Raw genomic sequence first — 16,193 nt, 5'->3', positions numbered from 1 at the left:
ATAACACTTTCGCTGGCGTTTCAGAAGTTGTAAATAATCAACTGCTATTACATTTTCTCTAGGGAAAGTACACTGCCATGACGTACAGCAAACATTGTGCTTCTTGGTCGTGTTGCCGAAACCTTTAAAAACGGTTTCTTTACATATATCGACGGCGTTCAGCGACACACATTCTGTCGGGTCACGCACACGTTGTCGGACTAGGCACACTCAGACAGGTCATACACTCACTTATTTCACACCAACTCAGCTGGGTCACACACTTAGCTAGGGCACACACAGCAAGCCTGGTTACATACAATAATCTAGATCACACAGCCAGGGCACACACTTAGACAGGTCACACACATTTAGCCAGATCATACATAATCGGCCGGTTTACAAACATTCAGCCAGGACACACACATACCGGGTGACACACAATCGGCTGTGTCACACAAAGATCATACCTTCCGATCCTCACTTAAGTTGGCTCTCAACCTTGCGGGGACATCCTCGAGGTATATAAACCAATGTCTGACGTCACGTAAAACAAATGATTATCTTCAAGGGTGTTGTTATCATTATAGAACAAACTTTATGGATAACAACTTCTTTTTATTCGTGAGTGCGACGTTTCGATACAGATTCTTGTACCGTTGTCAAGCATAATATAACGGTACAAGAATCTGTATCGAAACGTCGCACTCACGAATAAAAAGAAGTTGTTATCCATAAAGTTTGTTCTATATTGTACTTCCCAACTTCTAAAATGCCACTCAAAGAAGTTGTTGTTATCATGTTATTTACAACGCCAAGGTTAAATGAGAAGTCGTTACATACACAGCTGTATTGTGAAGTCAAAGACTACAAAAGATCAATGAATAATCAGTCCATTGTTATCTAACGCACATTTTAAACTTTACAATCACCGTGGGAAATGCAATCAAAGAAACATCATATCAACAGCACGTGCCCTTAAACGCACAATGGTCTCATATGCATAGTGGCACATTGTATATGCAGCAGCTAGAAGTGCACTTAAGTACGAACACTCACATATGTACTCAAGTTAGTCACGGGCGAATGCCATGAAAGAAATCTGTATCCGGTCTTGAATCCGGACTAGTGTTGGAAGCTGGCAACAATTACACATAAGCATCTATCGGAAAAGTCCGGTCGAAAAGAATTCAAATCGCCCTATATTTGCTTGTGTTACATGTATTCGCTGGTGAAATATGGACATCCAGGTTTCATGACACTGTCCCCTCCCGCTACGTCTCCAACGTTCACGCCTGTCGTGGTTGTAAACCATCATGGGAGGTAATGTTCCACTCTTTCACTGCCGCCGACATCACTCGACATTTACTAACGCTTCAATCATTTGCTGCCACTGACAATCACTTCACATGAACAAGAAGCGATCTCTATAGCCAAATAATGTTTACTGTATCACTACACGCTATTATGCTTGTTTATATTCAAGGGACGGATGGAGTGTATTGCTGAGCTTGTTTACTTGATGCTTTGTTTGTCTCAGATAGAGCGTGTTGCTAAAGGCCGTTCACGAGATACGATGTTTATCTTTCATCGAGTGTGTTCTAATGTGTGTTTGCAAGATGTTTAGTATGTCTGTACAAAGAGAGTGGGTTGGACGTTACCTGTCTGATCGAGCGTTATTGTCATGGTGTACCTGGTCTTGATTCGATTTTCACTAGCGACCGTCATAAAACGGAACCACTGCGGCGTTACACAACATTCGTTCACACACTGTGCAGAGTCAATCTATTTTATGCAGCATTTGCTCGCCTGTAGATATACTAGTATGAAGGTGCATGTGATTGTGCCCTATATGAAATCATGGATGATCTCCCTAATATCCACGCATTATTGTCGTGAATGACCTCACGCACTTCCATGCTTAATGTTTTCGATTGTTACGGCATAAAATTGGCTCGATATTTAATCATCCTTATGAATAGCCAGCCTGGTTTTCAATATGCGTTTCCACAAGAAGATACACGAATGTGCGAGGCATATTGTATGGGAAGGGATTTAATCTGTACATCAATCAAATTCATTTCTTCGAGCTCTGTTTAAGCCTTAAGGTTCTCGAGAGATTGGAAACTACAATTTGCAATATGGATTAGAAAATGAAAGTGCCTTACTGACAGCTGCAACACTTCTTATACCTGAAGCAGGAACACACTTCTTGTTGTCTGCCTGAAGAGGTTTAGAGGAAAATATTCCTCCAATGTCCAGAGGGGCACGGATGACCCGATGGATACGACCTGCTTACATGCTGGGAGGATTCGCGTCCGTTCATAACATTCAACACAGTAGTGGACAATAATGTGATTCCTATCGATTTGTGGTATGACGAAATCCATATCTGACCATCCTGGGAAATGTGATTAGTTTCAAATATTGCCTGTTGTAGCTAACTAACTGAATGACAATCTCCTAACAACAAGTGGAGAGTTATATAAACGTGTATTGTATACATGTTACGTAATGTTATATGGTTCATGTAGAGGATTTATCAAAATATAAAACTGTTCCCAAGCCAGTTCATTACCATCAAAACAAGACAATAAAGTTATGAAGGTGAGCTACACCCAATCCATATAGGGCTTAATGAAACCAATATAACAAGTCACCATAGACATCTCCTCACGGCACTTCCTCTGACAATAGTGCAAACACTGCAGACTACTCGTTGTGAAGCATAAGGATAACAAATTGTCCAAGCCGTTGGCCAGTCATGATTACCGAGTCACGCTGCCAACATAGCTTTTACAGTAGAGAGAACGGGAGTAGGTGTTTATCTGGAATTTATACTTTCCTCATGTTTCAATTATCTCAGAAAGAAACTAAAATAGAAACGCAATCATCTTAAAAGTTGTACATGTACATGAAGCACATGATACAATCTGTGCCTTCCTCTTCATGTTCCCCGTGATGCCGTAGCCTGATTGAAAACTTTCAGCCATAAACGGTCTGTCTCCGACCTTGGCAAACTGCGAATTCCCATTTATGCAACATGTCAAGACGACATTGTTAATTTCACCTAGAGGCAATGGATATCCGGCGATTTAAATTTTACACGAACTCGATTGATTAGCTGTGATTTCCCGACATAACTGAGTCCGATTATGCCCAAAAGAGTTTGAGCAATTCCGAAACTTCATTCTAAACCCTGGACTCAAATGATTTCATTGCTAATCTTATCAATGCTTAGTCCACGACGAGAACACCCATCATCACAAGAAAGGTTAACGTGTCTGCGAACGTCCAATTGGACTGAAATTAAATCTTTAAAGCATTGTAGGAAGAAAATGTCAGCCGAAGGGGAATTTGAAGACACTAGTCTACGGCTCATGGATGGATTCTGATTCAAAGGTATTTTTATGCAGTGTTCACAGAGTCAAATCGCCTTTTCTTACACAATTGTTTTTGAACGACCACTAGCGAAACATTAAATGTTTATATCGCTTTCTATATATACATGTACTTATTGTTAGTGTCCTTATGCGTTGTTTTATGCCACACTCAGCAATATTCCACCGATATGATGCATTCTGTGAAAAATGAAATCTGGACCAGACAATCCAGTGATTGATCTTATGAACATGACCTGTCTACCAAATGACCGAGTCTGACCATCAGATCCATTTGGATGAGGAAAGTTTCCTTGGTACCAGTGACTGCATCCTTTCCAGGCTACGTTTCATGTTATTGTGTCCAATGTTGTTATTATAAGGAAAGGTCCCTGAGGACCAATTCACTGCATCATTTCAAGAACTTTTCTGATCACTGAAAATCAGTAGTGGCACCAGATGTTTTCGAAAGCTGAAGTATGATTTGCCCTAGTGATAGTACTGGTTGTCAACTAACTATACAAAAAGCCATAGCAGTGCGATGAATAACTCTGTATATGATGAAAACAAAATATGTAATATATACTCATAATAACGAAAACTGTAAGACACTGGATTTGCGTAGTATTATTTATACACTCTCACAAGAAGGGCGTTTCACGATATACATATTCTTAGTAAGTGTGTAACGACATTGGCAGAGGAAAATGTCATTTTCATCTGAAAGCGTGGCGTCCGCAGGTCCTAGTTCAAACTGAGGCGAGTCTGGGTGCTTAAAAGCAGTTAAAGCGTTTACACATAGCGTTAAAGGCGTTCGAAGCCCATTCTATGATGTCCCCACCATGATATCGCTAAACTATTGATAAAGGCTACGTTAAAACATACTGACTTTCTTAAAATATTTCACCGATATGATGCGTTCTGGACCAGACAATCCAGTGATTGATCTTATGAACATGACCAGTCTAGCAAATGACCGGCCTGACCATTAGATCCATTTGGATGAGGAAAGTTTCCCGGGGACTCTGTATGTGATGAATAACTCTGAATGTGATGAAAACAAAATATGTAATATACTCATAATAACGAAAACTGTAAGACAATGGGTTTACCTTGCATTACCCATGTATACACTCTTACAAGAAAGGCGTTTTCATGATATACATCGTCTCAACGTATTTCTAACGACATTGGCAGAGGAAACTTTCATTTTCATCTGAAAGCTTTGTGTCCAAAGGTCATAGTTCAAATTGAAGCGAGTCTAGGTGGTTAAAAACGGTTTAAAGCATTTGTTCATAGCGCCAAAGGCGTTCGAAACCCATTTGTCGTGTTCCCCGCCATGATTTAGCTGGGATATTGGTAAAGGCTACGTACTTACCGACTCTTAAAATGATGCCGTTCGAGCATACAACTAATTGCTTCATTCTCAAACACATTCTGGTATTTTGTAGTGGTATATATCATAAGTTCATGTCCGATGAAGTGGAAGCATGTTGATTGAGGCGCTCATAAAATGTTCTGATGGCCTGTGGTTATATCGTTACAGAAGCTCACTCATAGGATAGGGTTACTTCTCTCTTGGTTATTCAGTCATTACAGTCATTTAATTCCGGGTCTGACTGCATTGTTCGAGGTTTTGCTGGTTGTACCTATAAAAGCGTGAGGGAATTTCGAGTCCTCTTTGCACTACTTTACTTGCGATCTCCATACTAGTATCACTGGGAGTGTTCGAATCTAGGGTGAGACTCAACCTTGAAAAGCACTAGCATTCTAGAAGTGTAATCCAACTTTCTACTGCTTCACAATGTTTTTCTGTACTTAACGAATTAAGGTTTAACCTTTGCATTACAAATACGAAATCAACTCATGACACTGGTTTCTAATTCAGTTTCTGTTATAATGAGCTCTTTACTTCAAAGTGATCTAGTGGTCAGTTGTTTAAATATCAACTTTTACTTTTTAACAAAGTGCCAACCCCAACCCCCACCCCAACCCCCAAAAAGGTCTTATTTCACGAGCCTGCACTATTTGTATGACAACAGTCTGTGATGTGATACAATCCAATGGCGCCATCTCTAGAGGTATTCATATGTACATACAGATGCTCGATGAACGACTCAACCCACCATTATTTCTATACATCCAAAGGAAGAGTGTTCATGTACAACCAGAATTGTTTTTCCTCTTGAGTAATCCAAGTATTCATTCTTGTCGATTTCCCATTGATTATTGACTGGACACAAGTATGGGAGAAGTAATTTTCCCTGTGCTCACGTCAGACAAATGTTGACTTAAGCTGACAAGCATAAAATCTGTAAACTACACATAGACCGTCTTGTCAAACACGGGTCGATACCGTGATCACATATATGAACTGACATGCGATACAGTATATTGGACACTTTGTAGACATCTCACAGACGAAATAGTCAATACTTGGAGTGGGTCAGACATATATAAACAGCCCCTCACAGGGTGGCTGAGGACGTGGGTGTGCATACTAGTGGCTTTGTGTAATAGAATTAGAAGTAGCTAGAGGAATTGCCATGAGCTTTGATCTTTATAAGTTCTAGACAAGATAAAAGAATGCAATAATACAATGGCTTAATGTATATTAATCCTTCATCCACACTGTGTCAGTGGTAGATGCTAAATACGGGGCGAACCCTTTTGGCAAAAACCTGGTGTCAACCTTGAGATTCAGTGATCGATTTATACAATTTTCACAGCTATTTTCTTGTACAACGGAATCAGCCGACAGAGCCGATTCTCATAATTATAGCAATGGTTTCGTAGCTTATGTTCACACACGTAGAGAATCGAACACGGACTTTGACGTGATGTGGTCAGACCTTTATTAACAGGCTTCCATTAACCGTTCCGCTGTTTATCCGGGAACAGGTCCCCAGCAGCTTGGGATGGTAATAGGGGTGATTAAATGGATTAATCGTGAGGCTCGGCGACATGGTTCATTCATCGTAACTCTTGTCTCTCCTAATATCATTCACCAACGTGTCTGTCCCAGACCTCCATCGTAGAGCTGCAGTGTTGCATAATGCGGTGTTAAAACATAAAACAGATAAACAGATCATTATGATACCCAAATGGGTTCGTAAACACATAAGACGACATATGGGCATGATTATAGTTTCATTTTGTTTTCGGGGCGGTGGGGTAGCCTAGTGGTTAAAGCGTTGGCTCGTCACGCCGAAGACCCGGGTTCGAATCCCCACATGGGTACAATGTGTGAAGCCCATTTCTGGTGTTCCCCGCCGTGATATTGCTGCAATATTGCTAAAAGCGGCGTTAAACCAAACTCAGTCAGTCATTTTGTTTTCAAGAATTCTTTGATATGTTGGTCATTAAAAGAAAGACAGCAGAGAAAAGGTGGTTGCAATCTTCAAGTTCCTAAGTTTTCATGAACATAAGAAATGAATCTAGGCTGCCTGAAACCGAACTCCACAGTATTAAACAGTGTCACCGTGTGCAGTGAGGTCGAGCGTTGAGATGTCAGACTGAACCACGGCTACCAGACAGCGATAGCTGTGGCTTAACGCTCACTTAATGACTTGACTACAATTGTCTAATATACAAGCAGATACTGATCACCTCCTGACCTAGTGATTAACACTGTCTACATATGCCAAAGGCCAGTGTTTGTACGCCAAAGATGTTGAACAAAGAAAACATCGGCAACACTAGTGGCATGACAGGGGCGTAAGACGAAACCATATCTACCTTACCATAACTACGATTTCATTTTGATTTTCAATACTTTTCATAAATTGTACTGTAAGTGAGTGAGGAGTTTTACGCCGCTTTTAGCAATATTCCAGCAATATCACGGCGGGTGATACAAAAAACTGGCTTCACACGTTGTACCCATGTGGGGAATCAAACCCGGGTATTCGGCGTGACGAGCAAACGCTTTAACCACTAGGCTACCCCACCGCCCCAGTAATGTCTATGAACACAGATTCATGACACAGTTAGAAACGTACAACGGACTCTGTTGCTTTAAGCAGAGACAACGTGAGTATAGAAAATATTGTCTCATAATTTGATAAAAGTAGACAGCAGATCATCCACAATATTTTACTTTTCGTGCTATTCTATTTATTTTTTGCTGTATGTTGCCATGGTTACTGTATATCAATTTCGAAATGATACTTTGATAAACGACTGATGACAAACTGACATTTTGACATGTGCTATATGTAAAATGTCAGATTAGAATTCCGTGGGCGCATAGACACAAGCACTTGGTTTATATGCTCAAACGTTTACTTCTTAAACCAAATGGTTTCAGTGATTACATTGAGTGAATTAGGGGTTGGTTTGATCTGGATTCCAGTTATGTCACCAACCGTGTCTGCTTGATGTGGGAGAAAAGCCCGAAGTAACACCTTGATGAAACACACGCTCGCGGGTATAATGCTGACCTTTAACCTGGAGGCGTAATTGTGAAGAACTGGAATTGGGGCCCACGATCACAGACTTGTATTTGGAGTGAATGAGTGCGTTTAGTTGTACGGCTTGTATTTGGATCATACATCTGGATCGTTAATGTCATATCCCCAAAGCGTTCATATCATACCACTGTTTAAAAAGTATACCAAATTTGTCATTTGTGGTTAGTCATGAATGAACCGCATCACATCTCGCCATTTACCTTTAAACACACAAACTCAGTTTGTTATAGAAAATAGGCAAAACCACATGGCAGGGAGAGACGATACATTTGTAGGTAGTGTATCAGAAGGACAGAAATAGTTTTTTGAGAAACCATGGCCCTCCCCTTGAACTTCAGTTTCGATAAGGGATAACACGTTGACACGACCAGTATATCTACTAGCAGAGACCATATAATAGAGGCTCTAATAAGGTTTCTACACCTAGACACACCAGTCTAGCATATCTATCAAAGTCTAGCACACTTAGCATATCTATCAAAGTCTAGCACACTTAGCATATCTATCACAGTCTAGCACACTTAGCATATCTATCAAAGTCTAGCACACTTAGCATATCTATCAAAGTCTAGCACACTTAGCATATCTATCAAAGTCTAGCACACTTAGCATATCTATCAAAGTCTAGCACACTTAGCATATCTATCAAAGTCTAGCACACTTAGCATATCTATCAAAGTCTAGCACACTTAGCACATCTATCAAAGTCTAGCACACTTAGCATATCTATCAAAGTCTAGCACACTTAGCATATCTATCAAAGTCTAACACACTTAGCATATCTATCAAAACTTAATAATATGGTTTATGATATGATCGATGGAACTGTGAGACCAATCCGTTATTCTTAAAATATATAGATACGTGGGAGCATGGCGGACAAACACACTAACATCGTTATCTCACACGGCAAGACTGTCAGCGACATTTTTGAGGAACCACAACATCCATGTACTGCCATGGCCCCCATGTCTCCAGATGTAAACCCCGTCGAACATTTATGGGATGCACTGCATCTCAACATACAGCCGTACGTCGCACTGAGTAGTGCCCACACTGATAAGTTACCATTGCACTGACGAGTTATGTAAAATATACATATTTACACTGTAATGTGATCTATATCCTTACACTGAATCTCATCCCTAACGCCGAGAAAAAAAAGAATATTATTAAACCTAAAAAACAACCCCAACCAAACCAAAACAACAAACAAAAAGAAAGAAAAAACAACAACAAAACAACAAAACAAAACAAACACACAAATAAAAGAAACAGAAACAAACAAAGAAACAAACAAAACGCAAAAACAAACCAGAAAAACAAACAAACCCAACCCACCACCACCACCAAAAACAAAACACCAAGATACAAAAGTCCTCTTCGCTCTCACCAGTCCTCATGAGTCAAATACCAGTCTTCACCAGTCTCCATCAGTCCAACAACAGCCCTCATCCGTCCAACACCAGTCTTCACCAGTCCTCATCAGTCCTCTTCAGTCCTCATCAGTCCTCATCAGTCCTCTTCGGTCTTCACTAGTCCTCATCAGTCCTCTTCAGTCTTCATCAGTCCAACACCAGTCTTCATCAGTCCAACACCAGTTTTCACCAGTTCTCTTCAGTCCTCATCAGTCCTTACCAGTCCTCATCTGTCCTCATAAGTCCAACACCGGTCTTCACCAGTCCAACACCAGTACTCATCTGTCCTCATCAGTCCAACACCAGTCTTCATCAATCAAACACCAGTCCTCATCAGTCCAACACCAGTCCTCATCAGTCTTCATCAGTCCTCTTCAGTCCTCATCAGTCCTCATCAGTCCAACATCAGTCCTCATCAATCCAACACCAGTCCTCATCAGTCTTCATCAGTCCTCTTCAGTCCTCATCAGTCCTCATCAGTCCAACACCAGTCCTCATCAGTCTTCATCAGTCCTCTTCAGTCCTCATCAGTCCTCATCAGTCCAACATCAGTCCTCATCAATCCAACACCAGTCCTCATCTGTCCTCATCAGTCCAACACCAGTCCTCATAAGTCCAACACCAGTCCTCATCAGTCTTCATCAGTCCTCTTCAGTCCTCATCAGTCCTCATCAGTCCAACATCAGTCCTCATCAGTCCAACACCAGTCCTCATAAGTCCAACACCAGTCTTCATCAATCCAACACCAGTCCTTATCAGTCCAACACCAGTCCTCATCAGTCTTCATCAGTCCTCTTCAGTCCTCATCAGTCCTCATCAGTCCAACATCTGTCCTCATCAATCCAACACCAGTCGTCATCAGTTTTCATCAGCCCACCACGTACTCATCTGTCCTCATCAGTCCAACACCAGTCCTCATAAGCCCAACACCAGTCTTCATCAATCAAACACCAGTACTCATCAGTCCAACACCAGTCCTTATCAGTCCAACACCAGTCCTCATCAGTCCTCTTCAGTCCTCATCAGTCCTCATCAGTCCAACATCAGTCCTCATCAATCCAACACCAGTCCTCATCAGTCTTCATCAGTCCTCTTCAGTCCTCATCAGTCCTCATCAGTCCAACATCAGTCCTCATCAGTCCAACACCAGTCCTCATCTGTCCTCATCAGTCCAACACCAGTCCTCATAAGTCCAACACCAGTCTTCATCAATCAAACACCAGTACTCATCAGTCCAACACCAGCCCTTATCAGTCCAACACCAGTCCTCATCAGTCCTCTTCAGTCCTCATCAGTCCTCATCAGTCCAACATCAGTCCTCATCAATCCAACACCAGTCCTCATCAGTCTTCATCAGTCCAACACCAGTCCTCATCAGTCCAACACCAGTCCTCATAAGTCCAACACCGGTCTTCACCAGTCCTCATCAGTCCTCATCAGTCCAACATCAGTCCTCATCAATCCAACACCAGTCCTCATCAGTCCTCATCAGTCCAACACCAGTCCTCATAAGTCCAACACCGGTCTTCACCAGTCCAACACCAGTAGTCATAAGTCCAACACCAGTCCTCAACAGTCAAACACCGGTCCTCATCAGTCCAACACCAGTCTTCACCAGTCCTTCACCAGTACTCATCAGTGCATGCCCAAGTACCAACTCCAGCACATGGAAACTGCGAATGGCTCATTTGATCATTGGATACACTACTACTTGAATAACTGTGATAATTCTAGAGCTTATACATGCATCGACACCAGTTATCACCGGTCCTCGTCAGTCCAACACCAGTCGTCCCCAGTTATCACCGGTCCTCATCAGTCCAACACCAGTAGTCACCAGTTATCGACGGTCCTCATCAGTCCAATACCGATCATCACCAGTTATCACCGGTCCTCATCAGTCCAACACCGATCGTCACCAGTTATTACCGGTCCTCATCAGTCCAACACCGATCGTCACCAGTTATCACCGGTCCTCATCAGTCCAACACCGATCGTCACCAGTTATCACCGGTCCTCATCAGTCCAACACCAGTAGTCACCAGTTATCACCGGTCCCCATCAGTCCAACACCGATCGTCACCAGTTATCACCGGTCCTCATCAGTCCAACACCGATCATCACCAGTTATCATTGGTCCTCATCAGTCCAATACCGATCGTCACCAGTTATCACCGGTCCTCATCAGTCCAACACCGATCATCACTAGTTATTACCGGTCCTCATCAGTCCAACACCGATCGTCACCAGTTATCATTGGTCCTCATCAGTCCAACACCGATCATCACCAGTTATCACCGGTCCTCATCAGTCCAACACCAGTCTTCCCCAGTCCATAACCGTCATCCCTTGAGACAATAGCAGCTTATCCCTCTAGTCTGCCCACAGACTAATGAGTGAAGATGTCAGTGTGCTTAACCCAATGCCCCTGTTTATTTATTTAAACATATACTCTCCCCAAAAAAGAAACGCATCATGAAAATAGCAATTTCATGTAGCAATGAATTAAAACGTGAATCATTTTACAAAAGGTTTTGCTCTGTTTATGAGTCCTATGGTGTTTATGTTTTGAAACATCACAACAGAACGCACCATCCGTAAAATACCCGTATTTAACAGCATGACTTTCAATTTCGGCGTGTAGTGTCACAGAATACACAATTCACATGCAATGCACGTGTAAGTTTGGGATCAGATAGTCTCAATGATGGGTATAAAAGGTTGATCGCTGTCTGTCGATTATTCACTGTATTTGGAATATTGTTGACGAACGCAAAGTGAAGCCAACCGTCATATCGCCATTGGTTTGCTCGAAACTGGCCAGTCTCAACGTGCAGTTGCCCGACGCATGAATGTTCACCAAAGCACCATTTCACGGCTCTGGGAGAGATATCGCCAGCAGAATGCGGTAGCAGATGCCCCTAGTAGTGGGCGACTTCGAGCGACCACTGCGGCGCAGGATCGCTACATCCGGGTGCATCACCTGCGTCATCGAACAGCTACGGCGACCAGTACCGCTCGACAAATACCCGGATTGAGGAGGCTTTCTGCACAGACCATTGAGAGAGGCTGGTTTACGTACCAGAAGACCTTATTTTGGCCCTGTGCTTCGACAACAACATCGTCGACATCGAGTTCAATGGTGCACCAACGTTCAGGCCTGGAACCTACCGAATTGGCGTAGAATCTGGTTCAGTGATGAATCACGATTTCTATTGGAACGACGCGATGGAAGAATGCGGGTGTACAGACGTCGACGTGAACGTTTCGCCGACGCTTGCGTTCCCCAGGTGGACAGATTCGGCCGGGTCAGTGTTATGATGTGGGGAGCGATCACCTGCTGTAGGAGAAGTGATTTGGTGATGATCCAGGGCAACCTGACAGCTCAACGGGACTGTGACGAAATCCTACGCCCACACCTCCTTCCAATCATTGATCGCCAGAGGGAGTTGTTTCAACGGGACAATGCCAGGCCCCACACAGCACGTCACACTAGAGACTTCATCCAGAACCACAACATCAATGTGCTCCCCTGGCCCTCAAGATCACTGGACTTAAACCCGATCGAACATCTGTGGGATGCCCTGGACAGACGGGTGCGACGCCGTAACCCTCAGCCCCAGACACTTCAGCAACTCGCACAGGCACTACAGGCAGAGTGGGCTGCGATTGAGCAACACGAGATTCTGAGACTTATTCGTTCGATGCCGAGGCGATGCCGTGCAGTTCTGGATGCCCACGGTGGTCACACGAGGTATTGACTTCAGCGCCACCACACGTCTCCTTGTCAGACTCAAACTGACTTTCCTCGAGTTGGTGTCAAAGACGGATAAGTCTGCATTCCCAGTGTGCAATTTCGCTATATTTCATTGACTCATAAAGCCTACAAGATGTTTCAAAATAAACATAAAAATACAGTTGAAATTCCTATGCGTTTCTTTTTTGGGAGAGTATATTTTATTCATTGAAGAAAAGGATTGGGCAAAAGTTTAATGAAGCCCTCGCCCAACATTTACAACAATTATATTTACATGATATAAATTAAATAAAACAGAGAACAGAGAAGATATATGTGAGAGATGTTGAGTTCGAGAATATAACAGTTTAAGATGATGTAATGTTGGACATGTTTGAAGATACGCCCCCGTCATGTCGGGACTGTAGTATTGGTTGCCTCGCTCTATAAGAAACCAATAATTGCTATAAACATTTCTCGAATTCGTTGGCTCTTTGCAAGGAACTGTCAGTGTGACTGTCTGGCTGACAACTAAATCTTCAAGACAAGCCAGCCAATCCCTGACTTTCCCTGCGAATGTAGATCAGATCGCAAATATCACGAATTAACAATATAAATGGTATACGGAGTTCTAATGGCGATCATGATACATATATTTTGTTCCTAGTAGGTTATATTTTACCATATGGAAATAACGAAGGTAATAATCTTTTACCATTTTATGTCTTTCTTAAAATAATCGAACCTTTATCCGTATTCTCTTGCCAGACGTAGGTGTAAGATTAAAAACCTGCCATGTCTATATTTGTTCTGTGCGCAAGATGACATTTTAGATCCTACTCAGTTACAAATATGAAATGGAAGATCAGCTGTTAATCTGGAGAAAGAATGTTTATTTTGCCCCTCTTTGTCAAGAAGCCCATTTGAACATGAGTATGCATGGTTAGACTTCTACCTAAGGGCAGTGTATGGCATTTGAAGTCCCCTGGAAGTACTGATTGGGTACTGAAGTGATTTCTCGTTGTCAGGTATGGCATGTCAAGTAAATCGTCAATGAATTATGTGTTTGTGGACTGTAAGTTGTAGTGGACAGATAAGAGGTATGAAGGAGGCTTTGATGTTAACGTGGGTGCAGGTGTAGCTTTGTTATTCAACAGAACATTAATCTGGTCTCGGCTTCCTGCTGTTGACTACCTTAGTTATGTTACACAAACTGTGGCATTTCCGCCATCTTGACTTGTGTGACCAGACCAATCCATCATCAATATTAATAAAGGTCCAGATTGCAAACCTGGTATTATGCTCGTATATAGAAAGTTTCAAAACTTCAGAACACAATTTCCCACTTTATTCGTCGTTTTGCAACTGTTTTGCAACTTTAAACTTTATATCTTTACTGTGATTTGTTTTATTAATATATATTTAAAATCCCTTTTATCCCACACGTTATAATATGTCTCTGTTTAATACACCCCGTTGGCAACCAGTAGGCGTACATGCACCTTTTGTATGTGGAAATGTTGTGGATCAAACTAAATGCGTTAATCTTGTCAAACAATCTCAATTAAAGTCGACCATGATTGTGTCGAACTTGCATTTAGTCTCGAACTCACCTTCCGTTCATAGTTATCAACATTAGCAGTCAGCTCTGTCGAACTGTATGTGTCAGTATGTCGATATGTTAGTGATATTGAGATCTATCAACAACGGTTGTCGGCCTACAGGAAGAGGAGATTGCAGTCGCGATATTGCACTTGTACAGAGACAAGGAGATAACATGCCGCAGTTTAAACACATATAGTCACTGAGCCTCCCAGTCTATGTTTTATGCTTTGGTGCCAGGCGCAAGGAAGGTAAAACAAAGTACCATTTACAACATGGTTTGACGAAAGATCAAACCACCATTCTCCCGCTCTGGATTGTAGTCATGCCTGATATGTTCACCTATTCTCAGCTTTCCACGTCTCAGTCTTAGCCCGTCATTGCGTAAAATGTAACGTAAAACGCTGAGTTAATTGTCTGGCCGTTTGGAAGACTGTCAGATGTGTCGATATGAGGAACGGCATTGGCTCATTGCTGACTATGGCATTCGATGAATGGAGGTGAGCTTTGACATCCTGAATGAAACAATGTCGACCCACACATCTTGCAAGCGGGACAACAAAGGATGTCAGCATGTCGACCTAAGAGTACTGTCCAGTGACCATCCCTAGTCTATGACGCTCCCTAGGGTATGACCTTCTCTAGTCTACGACCCTTCTAGTCTATGACCTTCCCCAGTCTATGACCCTCCCTAGTCTATGACCCCCCTAGTCTATGACCCTCCTAGTCTATGACCCTCCCTAGTCTCTGACCCTCCTAGTCTATGACTTTCCCTCCTATCTATGACTCTCCTCCCTAGTCTATGACGCCTCCCTAGTCTATGACCCTCCTAGTCTATGACCCTCCTAGTCTATGACCCTCCTAGTCTATGACCCCTCTCTAGTCTAGTCTTTTTGACCCTCCTAGTCTATGACCCTCTCTAGTCTATGATGACCCTCCTAGTCTATGACCCTCCCTAGTCTAGTCTATGACCCTCCCTAGTCTATTACCCTCCTAGTCTATGACCTTCCCTAGTCTATGACCCTCCTAGTCTATGACCCTCCTATTAGTCTATGACCTTCCTACCCTCCCTAGTCTATGACCCTATGACCCCCCTAGTCTATGACCCTCCCCAGTCTATGACCTTCCCTAGTCTATGACCTTCCCTAGTCTATGACCCTTCTAGTCTATGACCCTCCTAGTCTATGACCCTCCCTAGTTTATGACCCTCCTAGTCTATGACCTTCCCTAGTCTATGACCTTCCTAGTCTATTACCCCCCTTGTCTATGACCCTCCTAGTCTATGACCCTTCTAGTCTATGACCTTCCCTAGTCCATGACCCTCTTAGTGTATGACCCTCCTAGTCTATTACCCTCCTAGTCTATGACCTTCCCTAGTCTATGACCACCCTAGTCTATGACCCTCCTAGTCTATGACCCTCCCTAGTCTATGACCCTCCTCAGTCTATGACCTTCCCTAGTCTATGACCCTCCCTACTCTATTACCCTCCCTTCCACATGATGTAGTGGGGGTCGGAGTCACAGTGACGCCACACCATAACCGGTGCTCTGCCAAATCTGTCAGGTTGACATTGGTTTGAAGTTCATTTCGGTGGCGTCTGACAAA

At 42.7% G+C, this 16,193-nt stretch overlaps 1 protein-coding gene across 1 annotated transcript; it reads left to right on the top strand.

Moving 5' to 3' along the window:
* The first annotated feature begins 8,703 nt into the window (after positions 1–8,703).
* LOC124274296 (uncharacterized threonine-rich GPI-anchored glycoprotein PJ4664.02-like) lies at positions 8,704–11,588 on the top strand. The gene is made up of 4 exons (XM_046709638.1): positions 8,704–8,861; positions 9,228–10,068; positions 10,151–10,877; positions 10,984–11,588. Exons 1-4 carry the CDS (start codon positions 8,704–8,706, stop codon positions 11,586–11,588), a joined length of 2,331 nt encoding a protein of 776 aa, XP_046565594.1.
* The last annotated feature ends 4,605 nt before the right edge of the window (positions 11,589–16,193 follow it).

This window comes from Haliotis rubra, unplaced genomic scaffold, assembly GCF_003918875.1.
Source record: "Haliotis rubra isolate DU_JTF1 unplaced genomic scaffold, ASM391887v1 Scf19, whole genome shotgun sequence".
NCBI classification, from domain to species: domain Eukaryota; kingdom Metazoa; phylum Mollusca; class Gastropoda; order Lepetellida; family Haliotidae; genus Haliotis; species Haliotis rubra.
This window is presented reverse-complemented; position numbering and strand designations above follow the sequence as displayed.

Excerpts from the sequence above, each read along its gene's own strand:
- LOC124274296 (XM_046709638.1), top strand. The coding sequence starts at position 8,704 with ATGGCGGACAAACACACTAACATCGTTATCTCACACGGCAAGACTGTC. Across the intron at positions 8,862-9,227 it reads CTGCATCTCAACATACAGCC|TCCTCATGAGTCAAATACCA; the intron begins GTACGTCGCACT and ends CGCTCTCACCAG. Across the intron at positions 10,878-10,983 it reads TCTTCACCAGTCCTTCACCA|AGCTTATACATGCATCGACA; the intron begins GTACTCATCAGT and ends TGATAATTCTAG.